General features: G+C 45.9%; 1 protein-coding gene, 1 long non-coding RNA gene and 1 other non-coding gene across 3 annotated transcripts; 2 read left to right on the forward strand and 1 right to left on the reverse strand.

Moving 5' to 3' along the window:
* The first annotated feature begins 152 nt into the window (after positions 1-152).
* On the forward strand, positions 153-2,043 carry LOC130577162 (uncharacterized). Its single transcript, XR_008965738.1, has 3 exons — positions 153-497; positions 1,407-1,450; positions 1,979-2,043. It is a non-coding gene; the product is annotated as an uncharacterized LOC130577162 (long non-coding RNA).
* LOC130577164 (small Cajal body-specific RNA 15) lies at positions 1,120-1,250 on the forward strand. The gene has a single exon (XR_008965740.1). It is a non-coding gene; the product is annotated as a small Cajal body-specific RNA 15 (non-coding RNA).
* A 1,893-nt stretch (positions 2,044-3,936) lies between the features above and the next one.
* On the reverse strand, positions 3,937-18,790 carry FSD2 (fibronectin type III and SPRY domain containing 2). The gene is made up of 14 exons (XM_057372332.1): positions 18,647-18,790; positions 16,920-17,060; positions 13,732-14,533; positions 13,557-13,652; positions 12,270-12,503; positions 10,991-11,013; positions 9,864-9,985; positions 8,772-8,927; positions 7,933-8,067; positions 7,030-7,183; positions 6,521-6,654; positions 5,268-5,400; positions 4,912-5,088; positions 3,937-4,189 (listed from the first exon to the last, which is right to left on the reverse strand). The coding sequence occupies exons 3-14, from the start codon at positions 14,491-14,493 to the stop codon at positions 3,937-3,939; spliced, it is 2,379 nt and encodes a 792-aa protein (XP_057228315.1). The 5' UTR covers positions 14,494-14,533; positions 16,920-17,060; positions 18,647-18,790.
* Between the last annotated feature and the right edge of the window lie 42 nt (positions 18,791-18,832).

The following is an 18,832-nucleotide window of genomic DNA, read 5'->3' on the forward strand; positions in this document are numbered from 1 at the left end:
TTCCATGTGCARCTAAAGGAAAAAGTACCATCAATTTCCAATTTCGGTCAGGGCCCGCCCTCAGTCACGGCCCGCCCTCTCCCCGCCCTCAGTCAGGGCCCGGGGGCGGGAGCGGCGGCGGCGGAAATGGCGGTGCTGTGGGGTGAGGCGGGGGTGGCCCATGGCGGCGGGGGCTGGGGTGCCCGGGGCTGCCGGCAGCGGAGAGCGGCGGAACTCGGGCTCAGCCTCCTGCGCCCACTCGCACCCGGAGYGGCCCCGTGTCCGGAGCGGGCCCCGTGCGGCAGTGCCGAGGCCTGGCCCGTCCGCGCTGTGTCCGTGCTCCACATGTCCCGTGCCGGAGCCGCCGCCGCGATTCTCGGGGCCGTGAGGAGGCGATGCCCGGGGCCGTGAGGAGGCGATGCCCGGGGCCGTGAGGAGGCGATGCCCGGGGCCGTGAGGAGGCGATGCCCGGGGCCGTGAGGAGGCGCCGCCGCTCGCAGCCCCGTGCCCGGGCCCAGGTAAGCGCTGCCCGCCAGGCCCCGGTGCGCCCGAGGAGGGGCCGCCCGTGGGGCTTGCTTTGTGGAGTAGCGAGACCCGCTAGTGCCGCCCTTCTGGAGCTGTTTAAGCCAGGCTTTGCATCTGGAGAATCCYGCTTTTGTTCAGCAGCAGTTGTGGGATGAGCGCCCTTTTGGCAGAGGGTGCAGCCCCTTGCAGCCATTTTATGAAGCAGTTCAGGTTTCAGTATCGCTTCCGTCAGAGCAAGGAAAGCTGAAAAGACCAGCCTGTTTGCAAAAGGTTTAAGTAGGGTGAGCTAGGACAGTGTATATTGGCAACTGAACACCGCCATAAACGCGACAGAGAGAGGATTGAACAGAAAGGCAGTGTTGTGTGTTGGACTGGCCCTGACTGCAGTAGAGTCCAGGTGCTGAGCTGAACAGGAGACAAAGCCTCACCTTTGCGTGCTCCCTGTGCGCTGCTGGTGAGTGAAACTGCTTATTGTCGGGAAACATGGGCAGTAAAAAGAATCAGCTGAGCGGAATAGGGAATTGCCCTCCTGGCTGAGTGGTTAGGCTCTGCAGGCTGCTTTAGGACAGCTCAGTCTGTTCTGAGAATTTTCAGGAGTTCCTTGTGGAGATTCATCTGGAGGACTAAGAAAGTGGAGCCAGTGGCATTATATTGACTCCACTGATACTATCCTCCTAAATTGAACGGTGGAAGAACAAGGCCTGCCTGTGAGATAAAGTCAGGACCTACTTCATCTACCTACAGTGTTTTAATGGCAGTGAGAGGTAGCGAGTTAAAAGTCACCTGTTTCTGTAGTAAAAGGTTGTGTGTGTTTGAATCTACATTGAACTGTATTTCAGGGCTGTTGTGCTGTCTCTTGTGTTTGTGCTTCTGACATGTCTCACCTGTGTTTTTGCTCACAGGCCCTCGGGTCCCTTTGTTCCTGGGAGGAAGGTTCCAGCACTAGGTGAGGAAGGACACTGAACATGCCTACAATTACAGTAACCACTTTGAAAACTTTTCAGCCTTACAAATGTATGTGAGGCCGCTGTGGCCTTCGGAAAGGGCTTCACGTGATGCCCTCCAGTGGCAACTGCGTGTATTTGAAATCAGGGAATTGGGGAAAAAAGGATCTTTGTGGCCCAGCTTGAAGGGTTTGGGCAACCCTGGCAAAGTCTCCAGTTAGCTGCTGGAGGAGGCACGGTTGGGGATGTCCTGTCCTTTGGTAGTTCCTGATGCTGCAAGCTCTGCAGGGATGCATGGATCACTGCGGTACATCAGCTGGCCAAAACCAGAGCAACATTTTAATAAATCCCAATTTGTTAASTTTCCTTTGCTGTGTAAATATTTAAGTGACAGGGTTGGGATTCCTAAGGGACACAAAGTTTGGGCTAGTGCCAACAGGTGAAACTTTTATTAAACAGAAATACACAAACTAATTTTCCTCACTTTTTAACCTAGAGGCCAATTGCTGTTTATTTGCTCTTTTCTTCAGGTAGTTCTGTCGCTGCCTTAGCTGTCTGGTACCATGCCTGGTGATGACCATGGGGTCATTCTCCTGAGCAGGCTGCTCAGTACTCAGCCACCCAGCCTGCCTTCTCCAGTAGCTTCATCAACATGACAACAGAGCTGTTTGGTAYTTGTGGAGTCCCAGTGCAAGGGTGTCTGAGCTCCTCACATGTGGCTCAGAAAATCTGCCCTTGCACAGTCCAGCAAGAGGGCTGTGAAGTCCTGGAGATTCCCAGTTCAGTTCACTAGTTGGAAAGTATTTTGCCAGTTTACAGTGATGGTTTAAAAACTCGAGGTGAAAGCTGATGGTGGGGAGTGGAATCATGGGCTCACAAGCAGCCTTTCTGCACTAAGGGCTCTGCTTGGRGGTTCAGATGTGCTCATACCTCTGCTCTGATAGCTGTGTGTTACACTCTTTCAGGTATCTACTTGCAGATAACAGGGGGCTCTCCATTTCTGGCTGGTGGGGTAAAACATGTTCCAGTGAAAGAAGTTGTACCCAGAGTGAGGGAAATGSTGCTTTCTCTGCACTGGAATCCCCTGCACTGAAGCTGTACACTAGAGCTGCTGTTCTCTGGGGTGGCTGTGCCAGCATCAGGAGGGCACATGTGGGCATCTTCTGCCCTCTGCACTGGCTGAGTCACCTGTTCCTGGTGGCCACAAGCTGCTCTGCTCACCRGCAGGTAGAGCAACTGAAAGTCTGGCCTGCTCACAGGAGATCTGACAAAAGTGACCATAACAGCCTTTTCTGCCCTGCAAATTTCCTGATTGCTGGTAGGCTAAGAAATCACATGTGCTGGTATAGCTCAGTGTTGCTAAACCCATCTTTAGAGGCTTGTAAAACAGCCAAGAGCAGATGGTACCAATTACTGCTGTAGTGACATACTCAGCTTCTGGTTTTGTGGTTTCTAAGGGCCTGTTTTGGCAAGACTTTTTTAAAGCTATTTGAGGAAGAATAGACAAGCTTTTTGACACACAGTTCTATGGAGAACTGTACTATCTGGTTTTGCCAGCAGTGTGTATTTGTAGAGGCCACTGCCTGTTCGTGGCCATTGCCTAGAATRGAAACTTGAACCAATGATTTTTGTAATGAATGTGCAATAAATCTGTAGAAAAGTTTCTCTGTTAATGGCTCTTGATTGMGTTGAAGTAGTTTTGACATTCACGGATGAGGCTGTTTGGAGCTGGCCAAGCTTGCTTGACAGGCAGGGCCTGTCTGAATTGGTGTTTGGGAATGAAACCCAAACAAAGGCATCTCAGCTCTGGGCCAGAGTACTTCAGGCCCAGAGGACACAYAGAGCTTCATGTGAATATCATTGGGGTGGAATTCTTCAGTGCTGAGGGGGAGAGCAGATTTCTGAGTGGAGGGAGGACACACCCAAGCGGAGGTGAGCATACCTAAAAAGAAGCRACTAAAAATGTTGCTTTAGGTTTCTCTATAAATGGCAATCAAGCACTGCAAAATTCCTATTTTTTTTTCTTCCCTGGATGAATGAATGAGAAGCATGGGCATTCTGTAAAACTGGTTTACTTTTGAGCCTAGTGCAAGCTTGGGTATTCCAGAAAGCCTCACTGGGGATGTAGACACAAACAGTTAAGATACATGGGAGATGTATTTGATTATCTTGTGTGACAGACTTTATGTAGCAACAAGAACACTTGATTGTGAGATCAGCTTCATGGTTGAAGTGTTTTCAGCTCCAGCAGCTGTACAGTCATTATGCCTTTTGCTATTTTTGTTTCTTTGAGGTTTTTAGCTCTATGAGTAGACTCAGGAATAGACTTAATGATTGCTTTGGAATTGGGGTTCCCTAGGGGGAACTATTGGGAAACAATAATTTATTGGGAAACAGCTGGTTCCTGGGGAGTGTGATGGAGCAGCTAATGCTGAAAGAGGGCATTGCTCAGTGCAGGTTCCAGGTAGGTGGTACTGCAGGACACAGGCTATGGGAGGGCAGTCCATGGGGGTGGTGTAATTCCGGTATGGATCCTTAAGATACCCGGTGTTTCCAGTGCAAAGCAGGGGTGTACATAATGCTGGAAGTGTGAGGTGAAGGTGTGAAGGTGCTGGGCAATGTCTGCATTGAAAAATGACAGTCTGCAGTTCTCATAGTCCAGCAGGATGCCAATCCGTCTGGGGGGAACGGTAATTCTGATGTCAGGGGTCATCCCGCTGTGCAGGAATTCGTACTTGTGCCTGTAGGCAAGAAACACAAGAGCTGAAGGCACCCTGGCTGTTTCCAAAGGGAAGCACCATGTGCAGGTGGGTGCCCAGGTTGCTCAGCAGAGTCAAAGGCAGTGATGTTGAGATTCCAGTGTCCAGGACAGAGCCAGCAGTGCAGCTGGGATGGGAGCTGGCATTTCTGCAGGCAGGTATGGCATACTGCAGAGGTAGGACAGAGATCAAAACCACTTGGGTATAGCTGGATTTAGCCAGATACATGGTTTTGGGTTCCAGGRATCTAGTACTCTCTGTSTTCCCACTGAGGTTTTGGTAATATTCACAGCTAAATTCTGCAACTCAGATTTTATTCAGCTTTGTTCCTGGAACTGCCTGTTTCAATGTGACAACGTCTCCTTTMAATGAGACAGCCCCACAGAGAGACCCTTCAGCTTGATTCAGTAGCACTGGCTCAAAGGCAATGGAACTGGCTGCTTCAAAAGGTGCAAATTGCAAAAACACAGGTTCAGAAGCAAGGAACRTGAGCAAAATAACCCATGCCAAATGCTTCTGAGACACCCTAAAAAAGCAGGAGTTTAAGTATTCCAGTATCCTTCCAACACCAGTTTACAGTGACAACAGTGRAATGTCAGAGGCCCCTGGTCTGAGCTGGTACCAAATCTCTTGATTTCTCTGCTGCCCTGCTTGCAAGTGTAAGAGATATTCCTGTCAGAGACCTGCAGCCTCCAMAGCCTTACCTTGAGGGTGTGATGATGTGCCTCATGCACCAGGATGTGTTGTTTGCCCCCAGGTGACCATGTCTTGGAGTGTTCTCAAAAGCCACACCAGTTCTGTACTCTGTATCTTCTTCAACTTCCACCTCCCAGTAATGCTTTCCTGGAAATGGGATCAGACTGCCCAGGATGGCGATACATCTGTGAAGGACAGACAGGAAAGCACACACCTTTTATGTTTCTATAGAAGCATCTGAAGTTCCAAAGAGCAGCTGTAGAGAGAGATTTCAACTCAAAAAATTAATGAGCTGCTGAAAGCCCCATTAGACATTTCCTGGCATCTATTAAAAAACCAAAKAAACTGAAATGCTCCTGTATACCTTGTAAAGCTGTTATCATAGACGGGCAGATCACACTCTGGATTTTCCAGTTCATCACATGAAATTGTAAATCCATCATCTAGAATTGCCAGTAAAGGATGGGCTGTGTCCTCGTTAAGGTAGAAGCAGGTGCCTGCAAGAGAAAATGCCTGAGGATAACTCCATATAGCATTAGGATTTTCAGCAAGGATGTGGTGAAATGTTGTTTGGATCCACAAAAAGAGTCCYAGAGCAGGTCTGACACACTGGGCTCTGGTTTGGGTTGGTGCTTGTTTATCCAGCCCAGAAAGGATCAAAGGCCATTCACAGTGCTGGMGGTGGGTTTTTGCAGCTGACAGATCAATCTGCATCAGCTGTTTGCATAATGTAGACTCTGAGAAGATAAATCTCTCCATGCTAATCCCAAATGAAATAATTATAATCAAACTGCAAGTTACTTCATTGCAAATACAATACAAACAATGACAGGGCAATTACAGGCATGTGCTGCTGAAAACAAACACATGCTGTGCAAACAGAATGGGCAATTTCAAATATTGAGTTTGATTTAAACAGTTGGAATGAATACACAGAAATTATAGTGAAACAATGACAGTCTTCCTTTCCAGGGATTTAAGGATGAGCACTTTTTTCTGTGGTGTCACTGATAAGTGGCAGACAGGTTTTTTACCAAAATATAGCCTTGTGTGGTCATCTGGCTGAATAAATCTCTCACACAGAAGGTAAGGGCAGAAGAGACACAGATAAGGTGTGAACACATCCATGAGTGATGTGGGAGATTTGAGAGGAGCCAGTGGAGTTCAGTGTCACTGCAGCAGTGATGAAGGTGAACACAGGTTCTGCTAAATGGCTTGGAAAAGTGCTGTCTCAGCCATAATTTTCAGCAGCAGCAGCCWCATTACATGGTCATCTCTGAAGTGTAGTAAAATCACACTATTTTTCCCATTGGTGTGTCAGTACTCTGCAGGCCAGCAAAATGTGGGCATTAGGATGATAATGTCTTTAAAATGTTTAGAAATTAGTAACTTTCTASTATCAAATGTACCAGACAGAAATAATACAAATTGCAGAGCCAAAGCAATGCCCTATTGTTACAAGAAATTGCTTTTTTCCTTCCTAAAAGGTTAGCAGGTGTGTAATTAGCTGTAAGAGCTGAGGACCTGATCCAGAGGCCATTGAAAGCAGCAGGATCTTTGTGTTAAGATAACAGATGCTGCAGCAGGCTSCTGGAGCTGTTCCAAACTGTGCAGTACCTGTGGTGTCTATCAGGACAGGTTCACTTCTCTCACTGCAGCCACCCAGGTTCTGGGCTCTCACACAGATGTGATACTTTTGTCTTGGCTGGAGGTGAATTAGGACTTCACAGTTAGGAATCCCAACAATAGATCTACAGAAAATAMATCCATGGAAAATGACAGGTTAGAGAACAAAGGCAGGCCTTTGAGATTACTTTTCTGAGCAACAAAGAAGAAATTATTCTTCAACTTCCTCTTGTAACCCATCAATATTTTTACCTTCTACAGTTGTCAGTAGTGGAGCAAGACAGAGTCTGTGACAGACTGCAGATTTTTTTGCTTCTGCCCTTTTCCCATACCCATAATTCTCATACAGTAATTTTTGATTAACATTTATACAACTAATTTTACTAAGAGGATTGTTTATAAGTGTAAATTCATGGCTCCTTTCTTAGTCCTATCTGATGCCATGCAATTAAAATGGTTTCATCTCTRCAGGTCATGGACTCAATAGAAGAGTAACTCACTCAGTAATAATATCATGATTTTCTTCATCTGTCAGCTTGGACAATTCAACTGTGTAGGAATCAACAGGGTTAATATCTCTGGATTCCCAGCACACCAGTGCTGCACTCTCACAGCTTCGGACCTTTTTACTCTTTATGGTAGGTGGTGAAGGAGCTAAAAAGTGAGCAAAAKAACAGTTCTAAGCTTTGCTTGAAGGTGTTTGCAACCAACATGCTTTGAAGACTTAAAAAACAGAAAAACATGGTTCACTAACAYTATATAGTGTTAATGAAACCTGCTTCCCCAATGGACAATAAACAGCAGGTAGAGTGATTAACAGTAATATTCAAAGGTTTAATTTGGACTGTAAAGGTCCCAAGATAATTAAACAGAGAAGAAACATTGATTACACAAAGATTGATTACACAACTGTTTTCTATCATTAGTTTTATCTTTGTTATAAAGGTGCATCTCTGCTCTAAGATGCCAAAGACATCTGGAAAAAGTACTTGAAAGTCTCACTCTGACTTGCTCAGTCTGATGTCAGGATTTCACACAATGTCCTTCACTGAACTGCAGTTAAAAAGAGCAGCATAGCAGGTGAATCCACAAAATACCTACAGGCCAATAAAAGGAGAGCTGGTATTCATCTGGCTGAACAGGAAACTTGAACCTTATTCATAGCTGGTCTACATGCTTGCATTTAAATAAGTTTTTTTATCTCTCTGCTTCTGTTTCTTCCACTCTAAAACAGGGACAGTTGGCATTATAGGCTCTCCAGATAAAAGTAGGGAATTCCCATGCAGTCACTAGGCTTACATCACACGAAAAGGTGTCCATAAAACATTATTGGCATAAAATTCAGAGATGATGTTGAATTTCACTATGAAGGTCACAAAGTCGTATAAATAAAATATTTTTACCTGTTACATAAACTGCTCTTTCACTTGGTGGACTGATACCGGAGGCATTTAAAGCACTGACCCAAAATTCATACTGTGTATTTGGCAGCAGATCAGTGATGGTGCAGTATGTTTCTTTGACTTTTAGTGTATGSTCTGAAATGACAACAACAAAGCATTTACAGTGCCTTCACACAGTTGCCCACCCTTCCCAAAGCTGCAGCACACAGTGGARTTGGGGTGCATTGTTTTGTGTGCTGAGTTCAAGAGAGCTCCTTGTGCTCCACCCTCTTTGATCAGCTCTCAGGCAGTTTCACTCTGCCTTTGTCTAAAGCAGCATAAATCACTGCTTATTTTTACTGCTTATTTCTCAATCTTCATCTTATACAATTTGGATAGCTTCTGCTTTTCTCTTCAGCTGGCCATTGGCACTCTACTGTCTGCCACTTTTGAAGGTGCTGCAAGAACAGTATTAGCAAAGGCAGTTTTGTCACCAGGCTGGAACATTTTACAATAGTTCTCTGGTTCTTTGTGTGCCTGTGCATCTTAGGGACTTACAGCCTATTATTAGCACTAAGACAAGCTGTAAAATCATCTGGGGGTTTCAGTGGGTGTGCTGACATGATCATTTGCTCTTTTAAAATAGCACACTTTGCAGCAGATGCAGCACATGTGTGTCTAATGCACTATGCACCCTCCAAAAATCCTCCTGACACTGTTCCCTTCCCATTCCTGCAGTCCCTGCTGCTGCCATGTCCTGTGTTTGCTCCTGTGATGGGTCCTGCTGACTCCTGCACTTTGGAATGAGCTGGATTTGCCAGTGGAGGGCTGAGGTGTCCCCTTGGGCCCAGAACTCTCACCTGCCTGCTCATCACTGTGCCTCTCGGTGCTCACAGGTTTGTAGCACAGCTGGTAGCACTCCACAGTGTCRTCTGAGAAGAGGCCCCAGCAAACTCTCAGTGAGGTGCCAGTTGCTGCATTGGGAGCCTGGGGATTGATCACAGGAGCACAAGGAGCTGCAGAGGCAAAAACATTCTGGTTTTGAATGTGTAATCATGGTATGTTATGCCTCTCCTCTCCCAAAGGGGTTGGCACAAGCCTTGGTACTGAATAGGATCATATTCCTCCCACGTGCAGAAAAGTCAGGAGTGGACTCTGTGAACAGGTCTCTGCTGTATGAGAACCAGTCCTGCTTCAAATCAAAATCAAAACAACAAAATAAATAAATCCCTTCTCTGTAAACTCGGCCTCCCCTGCTCTGAGGGCTGCTCCAGTGAGCCCTACATCTGCCAACCACCCYGAGGTTTGGAGAAAAGTGTACAACAGGGGGGCAGCAGCACAAGCAAATATGTACTAAATGCTTTTTTTATGTTAAGAAAACACAGTATTGGGTGTAAAAAAAGAATATTGTTCTTTCTGGCCATTTGTGATGCACCAGAAAAGTTAAAATTCTTGGGTTTTCTGTTAGTTATTCAAAATTTGTTGATGTTTTGCTCTTTCCTGTGGATTAGGGGGAAAAATGCTTGCTAAATAGCAGAGGAATAAGTCACTGAAATCTGTTAATTCAAAGCAATCTCTCTATTTTGTTCAAGCAACTAAAAGGTAAGACAAGTTATCACCAACAAACTATGCCTGACCCTCAACAGAAGGGGGTGATCTTCATAAGTCTTGTAGGAAATCATCCAGCAAAAGCAAGGAAGGCCAAATTTAGCAGTAAGTCTGGTATTTTTATATTGAAAAAAAATGTAAAAAAAGATACCCAGAAATATCGTCCAGTATCTCTGTATATACAGGCAAAAAAAAAAGAAAAAAAAATCCAAAAAACCAAACAATACCTAGAAGGAAAACTAGGGAGAAGTTAATTCTGCTTTTGCAGACCTCCTTTRAAGAAGTAATGTTTAATACATATCCTTACTTAAGTGTAAATATGTCTGAATTAATGGGAAGAGTACCTGGAATASAATTAATGGAGTTCATTAGTTGTTCAACTTCAGATACATCTATGACCCGCTCTTCAAAGTCTGGCAGTGCTGAAAGCTCTAAATCCACTTCTTTCTTTAAGAATTCTTGCAGCCTGTAATTGTAGGGGGAAAAAAATAATGTCTAATTGGAAGTACCATAGTGTTGGAGATCTTTTTCTCTTACAAACAGGTATCATAGAAAGATAACAGCACACTGCAAATGAACATCTATTTCCCTAAACCACAGTTTTCACAGTTTCCAAGCTCAGCCTCCCYGTGCCTGTTGCTTGCAGACACGTGGCCAGCAGTTCTCCAAGATGCCRGAGAGAGCTGCTGCTGCTGCTGGGACTGAGTGCCACCCTCTGTGCCCCCTCCTCAGAGGGACTGAGGGGTGCCCAGCACCTCTGTGGGCAGCACCCTGTTTGCTCCATAACTTCCATTATTTTAAATTTGCACTATTACTAATTCATGACCTCATGGCTCTGGGWGGTGTACATTTGAAAAAAGGGGTGCCTTTTCTCTGTGTTTCCATGAACAATAACAGTCARTTAAGGGGTGTTTTTTGCATACAATTTAGTGTGCCCTAAGACTTCTTCCAATTGCTCCAAGATTTTTCAGTATGTTTTGAGCTCCCACATCTTGACTTTTTATCCCACTATATTAATGTATAAATAAACCTGTAATAGTATACTGTATATATACTATAAATATTATATGTTATAGTATACYGTATATATACTATAAATATACTGTTTTATTATATTTAGGGAGCTCAGTTTTAGTCTCATTTGTATCCAGAGCATTTCTTTCAAGAGCTTTAGCAATCCTGTTTCTCMGTGAAATTATTTCCTTATGACTAAACTGAAAACACTGATTTATTCAGGCTCTAAYTCTCCTTTCAGGTTTCTTGAAATTGGATCCAAACAAGTTTTAAGTGTTAAGTTTCTTAGAATAACTTTTCCTGATGCACTTTAAAACAAAAATACTAAATATTTCAGTAGCTCTAGTGGCTTAGACAACATTTGTGTGCCTGAACAAAGTTCAGAACATGCAAGTGTCTCCAATAACCCATCCAATTAGCAGGAAGAAATGACATGAAATCCCAATTGTGATACTACCTGTCAACCATGGTTACTGCTGCCTGTAGGAAAAAAAGAGAGAGGGTTAAAGATAAAAGTCCAGAGTCACACTACATCATGCTGTTGATCTGTCTTACATAAATTGCCCCAAATGCAGCCCTTGGAGTGCAATAATTGGCTCTCACCCAGCTCTGAGAAAAAAGCCAGCCCTGCCTATTCAAACTGACAGATCTTGGCTGAACTTAGAGTAAGATAATGAGCAATATCAGGTAGTCATCAGTGTCTGCCCATCTAGACTTTAGACTGATTCTTCCCTTGGTTGTCCAAAGTGCCAACAGATCCCTCACAAACAAAACACAAAATCAGCTGGGCAAAAGAACTTAGTGAAATATCTGCACTGGGGAGGCAGTGTGAGCAGGGCATGTCACTGGAAGAGAGATGTACTGTCCCTGGAGAAATCCAAGCAGCTGAGAGCTCTAGACAAACAGGTATTCACTTCTTGATGAATAATAGTTCTTAGGGGTAATATAAAACTGTTTACAATCTAAGGAGAAAAYAAGGTTATTCCAGAGATGCAGAGGAATAGGAAAAGTCAGCTGATGCCAAGAACATGGTGGGTTGGAGTCACAGAGCAAACTGACCCACTGGAGCAGACTGCAGCTGGTATGAGATTTGTTTGCTGTCCAGTTCAGAAGTTACTGTCACTGTGCTACAGAAACACACCCTGTCACATGACACTCAAGTTAGAGCAATTGCTCATCATCAGTGAAAATTCTCTTTTTTTTTCCTATTCTTTTTCTACCTGCCATAGAAAAATACCTTCTTGACACCACCTCAAGGGTGGGATTTCTTCCATCAGTTTGCAGGAGCTCCTGATGTATTTAGCTTGGAGCCTCCTGTTCAGCTGAACTTTTCTCCAAAACGAGCAAGAAAAGGAAACATCTTCCTTAGAGATTGCATCAGCCTGTCTGCTGTGAGCCCAGAACAGAGCAAGAGAGCTGAGCCTGCACAAGGCAAGGAACACCAAGTGCTTCCAGAGTTTCCCCAGATAAGCATTTCAGCAAGATATATTCTCTCTGAACCCCAGTGTGACTCACAGATCAATGAGCATCCAAATTACAAACTTCTGCTTCTGTGTTTTGCCCCCATTGTGTTGCCCTACTAAGTGAATGCCACCCTGCCAAGCACTTGGTGCCATGACAGCACCACGGACTGAGCATCCCAAATTCTCCCCAGCAACAAAGGTACTTCTCAGATGAGGACTACTTGCAAGCAGCAAAAAGCACTTAGAAGGGGCTTTGGCAGTTAAGCTCTTTACCTTCATAAATTCAGCTTTATCATTTTCCAGGAAAAGCTCCCGGGTTTCATCTGTCAACTCATTGCAGGTGTCAAGATGTTTCCCACAACAGACCAGCTGCTCATACAGAGATTCCAGCTTCTGCCTCTTCTCTTCTCCCAGKGCTTCCAGCTGTTCTTCATACTTCTGAGCAAGCACGTGCACTGCATCRTTGTAATGAACCTCAAAGTTCTGCTCCTGCCTCCCAAAGTTTTCCTGCAAGGCAYTTGAGAGTTTGTACCTGATCCATAGATGATCCAGAGGAAAATCTTACTCTGGTCTGCCTAAAATTCTCCTTACCAGAGAGGCAATATGTCACGATTTAATTTAYAAAACCAGGACACAGTACCAGTACGCAGAAGCTATTATTTAACTAATTGGCATTTTTAGGGGTTTGCTCTGATCATTCATCCCCACTGAGGTACAAAAGAGTGTTGGGTTTTGTTCCAGACACAAGAGCAGTAGAAGTTAAGAGAACAATGATGTAAGGTAACCCAAAAGTGGGGAGCACAGCTAGGATATATCCTAGCCATAATCTMACAAGCATTTCCACCAACACCGTTAAGCACATGCTTCCATGAGGGAAGCCATGGCAACCCAGTGGGATCCCTGGATTTGTGCTGAGGGAGCTGAGCAGATAATGCTGATATCCTCACTCACAGCTGGAGAAAGCCTTAGAAAGGAAGATTTAAGGAGCAGGCAAGGCTTTATTGCCAGCAGCTGCCCACTGCTCAGGCATCGATGTCCTTCTGTGCCACATGGAGCAGAGAAAAGACTGTAGTGCCCCGAGTTCTTGCTTCAGTTTGGACTTGCTGCCAGCTGACCTCCTTCCCCTGGGGCCGAGCTGACAGCAGCCCAACAGGAGCAAAACTCTTGATGTCATCAGCATGAGGCAGCTGGTCCAAGCATTGGCCTGGATCTGACACTTTGTGAATGAAGCTGAGGGAACACAAGGGCTGCAATCTGGGGGAACAAGTTAGACCATAAGTCTTTGGCCATTTAAAAGTAAGATGACCTGAGTAGGGGTCACTTTATTTCTGAATGCAAATTTCTGTGCAAATTATAAATGTGGTTTCACTAGCCCACTTAAAAAAAATCATTAGGATGAGTTCTCCTAAGCCCTTCAATCTAGACAAACCCCAAGTTAATCTGTGCTCTGTTACTGTATAACTCACCTCACTAACAACTGACCACTATGAATGTCAATATGACTGTCAAAATCCTTTAACCCCACTACCATAAAGTTGGCCCAAGAAAAAAATGCCTTACCTCTACAGTGATGAAGATTTCCTCTAAATGGCTGGCAACATTTTCCATCTGAGCAATCTGTTCCTCCAACTTGCACATGTTTTTATGGATTTCCTCCTACAARACACCCAGTGTGATTCTTAATATGTCTGAAGACTGTTCTAGAAGCATCACAGTACACCTATGTTACTCTCACCTTTTCACTTTCCACGGCACTGGGGAGCTGAGCAACCTCGTGATCCTTGTGCTCACCAAACAGTTTGTCAAAAGCTCGGATTGGTATCTTGCAGGTAGAACAAAAAACATTTTCTGCTTTCTCCTCTTCCTCCTCCTCCTCCTCCTCGCTGACAGCCTGACTGTTCCACTCATCTGACATGCCAGCACTGCTTAGCCCCTCTCTGGACCATATGTTGCTCTCAGCCTCATCATCTGCTCTGGCTTTGCTCTGGTCTTCATCTGGAGAAACCTCATCAGGAAGTCCTTGCTGCTTGGTGCTTTGACTTTGCTCTTTCCCTGAAGAGCTGCTTTTTGATGAGTTATATATGGAGCCTTGTGATCCTGCTTTTTCTGTGTGAGCAGGTGGCCATCTCCTCTCCACCTTCTCCAGCTGTCCTCCAAGAAGCTCRAGCTCTTTTTCTCTATCCTCATCAAGTCCATACATCTTAGCCAACTCTGCAACCTCCTTTCCCAAGTCATAGCCAACTTCTTGTGGGTGCTGAACTTTTTCACTACTCAATGTAGATTCCCTTCTCATATCCCCCAGAGATCTGTCTCCTCGACCAGAGAACTCTTCAGGAAAGATATCGAACCTCTCCTTTGATCCATAAAGATCCATGTGATAAAATATCAAACCTCCAGTCTCAGTGTCACTAGACTCTGGGACTGGTGAGGAAGCTGAATGATCATGTGAGTGGCCACTGGTCTCATGGTCTCTCTTGCTGCCTGATCTGGATGACATCRGTATCCTCAGCAACGCTTTGGAGGTGATGAGTCTCAATCTGGTAAAAGGTAAGAAAGATYTTTAGCTACATATTTAGATATTAAGCATGAGCTTTTCTTGCTTARAAGTATCTAGATGGAATAGATTTGGGGGAGGACTGCTCAGGTCCTGGAGGCAGGCATGGGAAAGRCTAAAATCAGTAGCTTTACTTTAGAAGTGAAGCTTCTGAAGGGAAGCCACAGGAAGCTTGTTTTCTTCTCACTGCAGTGCAAAGCACAGCGGAGAGTTGTCTGTGCTGTGTATCCTATTTTCTGAGTGGCTCAGCTGTGACCCTGATGTCTGATTTCCAAACTCTGCAGTAGTCCTGCTCTCAGCTCAACACTGTGATTGAGCTTCAGGCACAGATAGCGCTGCTCTGTGCAATTGGAAATGGCCTGGTTTGAAGTCTGCTCACCCTTCAGCTGCTGTCAAGCGTGTTTTCTGAACTGTCAGTCAGGCATCATGCAGAATGTCCTCTGCTGTGACCACTGATGCTACAGAACACACTAGTAAATGCCCTGAAAAGTCCTGCYCTGGATTTTTCAAGCTGTCATTCTTAACATTGGAAGTTGAGTCCAGGTTTTGGGTCTTTTCTAAAAAATACTGCAGAGAAAGCATACTGCCCTTTGGGGCTTCTCATGCACTGTGAAAARTATCTATTTTAGCATATAAAGTATAAAGTAACTAGGGAGCAAGGCAGGCCATTGACCTCTGGAGTGAGAGATGCCTGCTCTGACCCAAAGCTTSCACATCCTGGCCATTCTTGCAAGGGACATGTGAAAAGAGTATGYGCAGATGACATGAAAAGCTGTACGATAAACCAGATGCATGTGGAACAACATATAATTTTAATGCTGATTCCCCAAGCCCACTCTTTCCAACCAGTCTGTATTAACAACAGCAATGAAATAATGCTGCTACAGAGTCAGAGCTCTCTCTGAGCTGAAACATCCCCCAGCCCTTCACTGCTCACCAGCATGAATGGAATCATGGCTACAAAACTACTCAGATCAATTTTATCAGCAGGTTAGTACCACAAGCTAAAGAGTTYATGGAAAGATTTCAGCTGAATATCAATGAACCTGTAGTTATATCTGGTCCTAGGTAAGTGAAGCATATGAAAACTTTAAAACCACTTTCTCAGAGAAAAAAACCAAAAAAAAATTGGTCAGACATCAGAGTTATCAGAGCTTCTGGATAAGTTTTCACATATGTTTGCTCTCAAACTMCTTTTTTATGGTCTTTTTAGTCTTGAGTAGCTGCTATCACCTCAAATTTATTTCACCAATATTTTACTAATTTTCCTGAGAATTGCTTAGCTAACCAAGTCAACACAATCAGTGACTTACTAGAAAGCAACCTCCCAAAGCAGTAAAAAATATCAAGACACTTTGTACTCTCAGGTTTTATATCTCTGAGTACAGCCTTACTGATCTATAWGAAAGCCCACACAGAAGTTCATARTTTGTCTTCTGGTACTGCAGACATYGGTGTGGATTCTACAGCTAGCAATATCCTACTGTAGACAAAAAAGCTGAGGTTAGGCAGAAATACTATTTATGCTAAAGGGAATAAAATAAATCATGCAAATTCTAACATTTTAAACAGAGAAAAGGTCTTAACACATACCAGAAAATGTTTGGCTCCCGCAAAGACTTTTTTCCCCATAATTATAATAAGGCTTGCTTKAGAAGCTACTACTAATTAGAAAAGTGAATTAACATGTATTTTCCCTTCGAAAATGCAATAAAATACAATAAATTAAAATGAGCATAATTAAGCTTGTCTGGAATCCTGCTGCCTAAATAAGATTTTCAGATGACTGCTCAGTGTTTGCTCGGTTTGCAGACACAGATACAATTACATGAAGCATGTTTAAGTCCGTGACCGTCAATTATCATAAATACATAACAAAGACTGTTACTACCTAAAAACTTGCCTTCTATGTTAAGACGTCATAAATTCTTCTGATAGCTCAGATGGCATCAAAGTTACCTTCTATTCCCYCTAGTAAAAATTAATTCACACGAAAGCAATTCCTTGCCACTTTGCTATGATTGCAGTTGGAAGACTTACTGCGGTAACCCTAGCCTGCCTTTGCTCCGATAGGAACATGCCAGCAATGAGCAATGGCACAAATATAGATGTGCCCTGGCTGTCCTTCAGCAGCATGCTACTTGAGTGTCACCAGGATGAATGTCATGCACCAAGAAAAGGTTCATTCCTGGATCTGAAGTACTTAGAACAGTTACAGAGAGCCCTCAGTAAAGCCAGAGTACCCTGTYCCTTTTGGAGGTGGTATTAATAAACCTTGCAAAGTGCAGTCATTGCCTCTGGGGGTGATTTCCAAGGCAGAGTATCATGTGCGGGATACACAGAAGGTGCATCCTGTGCAAACAACTCACATGGCTGGACATGTGCGTAGACAATTGCACAACTTAATGGAAGTGTCTGTTCTGTTCTTTGCAAACACTTGCTGGCAAAGTCCTCTCTCTCAGATYAGCTGGAGCTTTTCTATGGGGTTGAGTAGGAATCATGATCACATCCTAGAAAAAAAATAGAACTTAGAGAACAAAACAGAAATCCTACCGTCACATATGCTTCTTATGCATCCTCACCCTGTGCGTGTATGCCAGACCTCTGGAAAACAAATTGTGGTGAAGAAAGTGGCCAATGGCCCCACTAGGSCGGTTTTAAGAGGAGCAGATCCCTTCAGTCTGTACTCAATAGGGCCCACCTGATAACAATCAGGCTGTGTATTAGCACTGATTGCTGTGCCTGCTGTAGCACTGGAGCTTYGGCTATCTGCTCAAACCCACAGCAGCACAAGGCTGCTGCTTGTGAACGCGCTAATGAGCCAGCCTGGCTGGCAGCAGATTTTTAAGCACGTTTGAGAACATTGTATTATGTGTGGCTTGAACTCAGGGGACASCTCAAGGGACAATGTCTATTAGATCTTGACACAGCTCTGCTTTTCCCTCCCTTTCCAATTATCTTGGTGTCATTTCCTCACTTTTCTAGCAGTGCAATTGTTTGCTGTTTGGTGAGGAATCACAAGTTAATTGCCCATGTAGGCACRATCTCATTACCTCTAACAGTGCTCCTATCATCTGTGAGATTAGAGCAGAAGTATTTTCACGTAAGTGATACAGCCCTTGCTGAAATGTTAACATTTATGCTGTCTGACAGATTTGATTAATTTATCAAACGAGAGCTTATTTTTGCTTTGTGTTCAGCAACATTACGTTGTATCTTGCATCTTAACTGCTCAAAAAATTCGCACTGTCAGCTTTGCTGCCAAAGACTCGAATATAACACTCAGTGTATAGTGAATTAAATTTTGCCTTGGACACAGGGCCTGAGTAAGAGAGCAAACACACAATCACCCCGCTCTTTGCTCCCTTCGGTGCCCGTGAGGCACAGTTTGGACAGCACTGWCACAGAGCACGGTGATCTCGGCCTGAGCCGGGGGTCACAAGCACCATGATCCTGTAAAAAGCCCTTACCRTTACCGATCCCGCCTTTCCCGCTCCCTGCCCCACCGCACCGCTACCCTCCACACCCGCCGTGAGGGCCGCCCTGGCCCCGCCTCTTTCCCAGCCCCACCCCGTGACCCCGCCCCCGCTCTGTGGCCACGCCCCCCGCCGCTCCGCCAATGGCCGCGCTCCGTTCCCAGCCGCGCTCCGTTCCCTCACGCTCGCTCCGCCCCGCTCGGTTTCTGTTTCGCTCCGGGCCCGGAGCCGCCGCCGCGATGGAGCCGCAGCCCGACAGCCTGGAGGGGTGGGTGGCCGTGCGCGACACCGCCTTCGCCGAGCCCCAGCCGCCGCCGCGGCTCCGCTTCCTCGTGGGCTGGAACGGCGCGGAGGGCGCGTTCGCGGTGACCTGTCACGGRCGGGCGGAGGCGGCGGCGCAGGCCCCGCAGAGCTGGGCCGGGCTCTTCTCGGCGCCGGCTCTGCGCGGCGTCCACCGGCAGCTGTCGGCCGTGTGCCCGCGCCTGGAGCCCGCCTTCCCCGAGCTGCCGCCCGCGCTGCCCGGCGCGGCCGCCGGCGGGCTCTGGGCCGTGCTGTTCCCCGGCGGCGCCGCGCCGGACGAGGCCGAGCTGCAGGAGCTGTGCCGGGCGCTGGAGCTCTACCTGGGCTGGGCCCTGGAGCTCTGCGGCGCCCGCCTGCTGCTGGACGCGCTCTTCGCCGCCGACCGCTGCTGCGACGACGAGTACTTCGAGAGCCTCCACGAGCTCCGCGGGAAGGCCCTGCGCGGCCAGCTGGCCCGGGCCAAGGAGGCCCTGCGGCGGGTACGGGCCCGGGCCGGGCGGGCGGAG

The sequence above is a fragment of the Malurus melanocephalus genome, unplaced genomic scaffold (assembly GCF_030028575.1).
Source record: "Malurus melanocephalus ecotype Western Australia unplaced genomic scaffold, MMel_1.1 scaffold_169, whole genome shotgun sequence".
NCBI lineage: Eukaryota > Metazoa > Chordata > Aves > Passeriformes > Maluridae > Malurus > Malurus melanocephalus.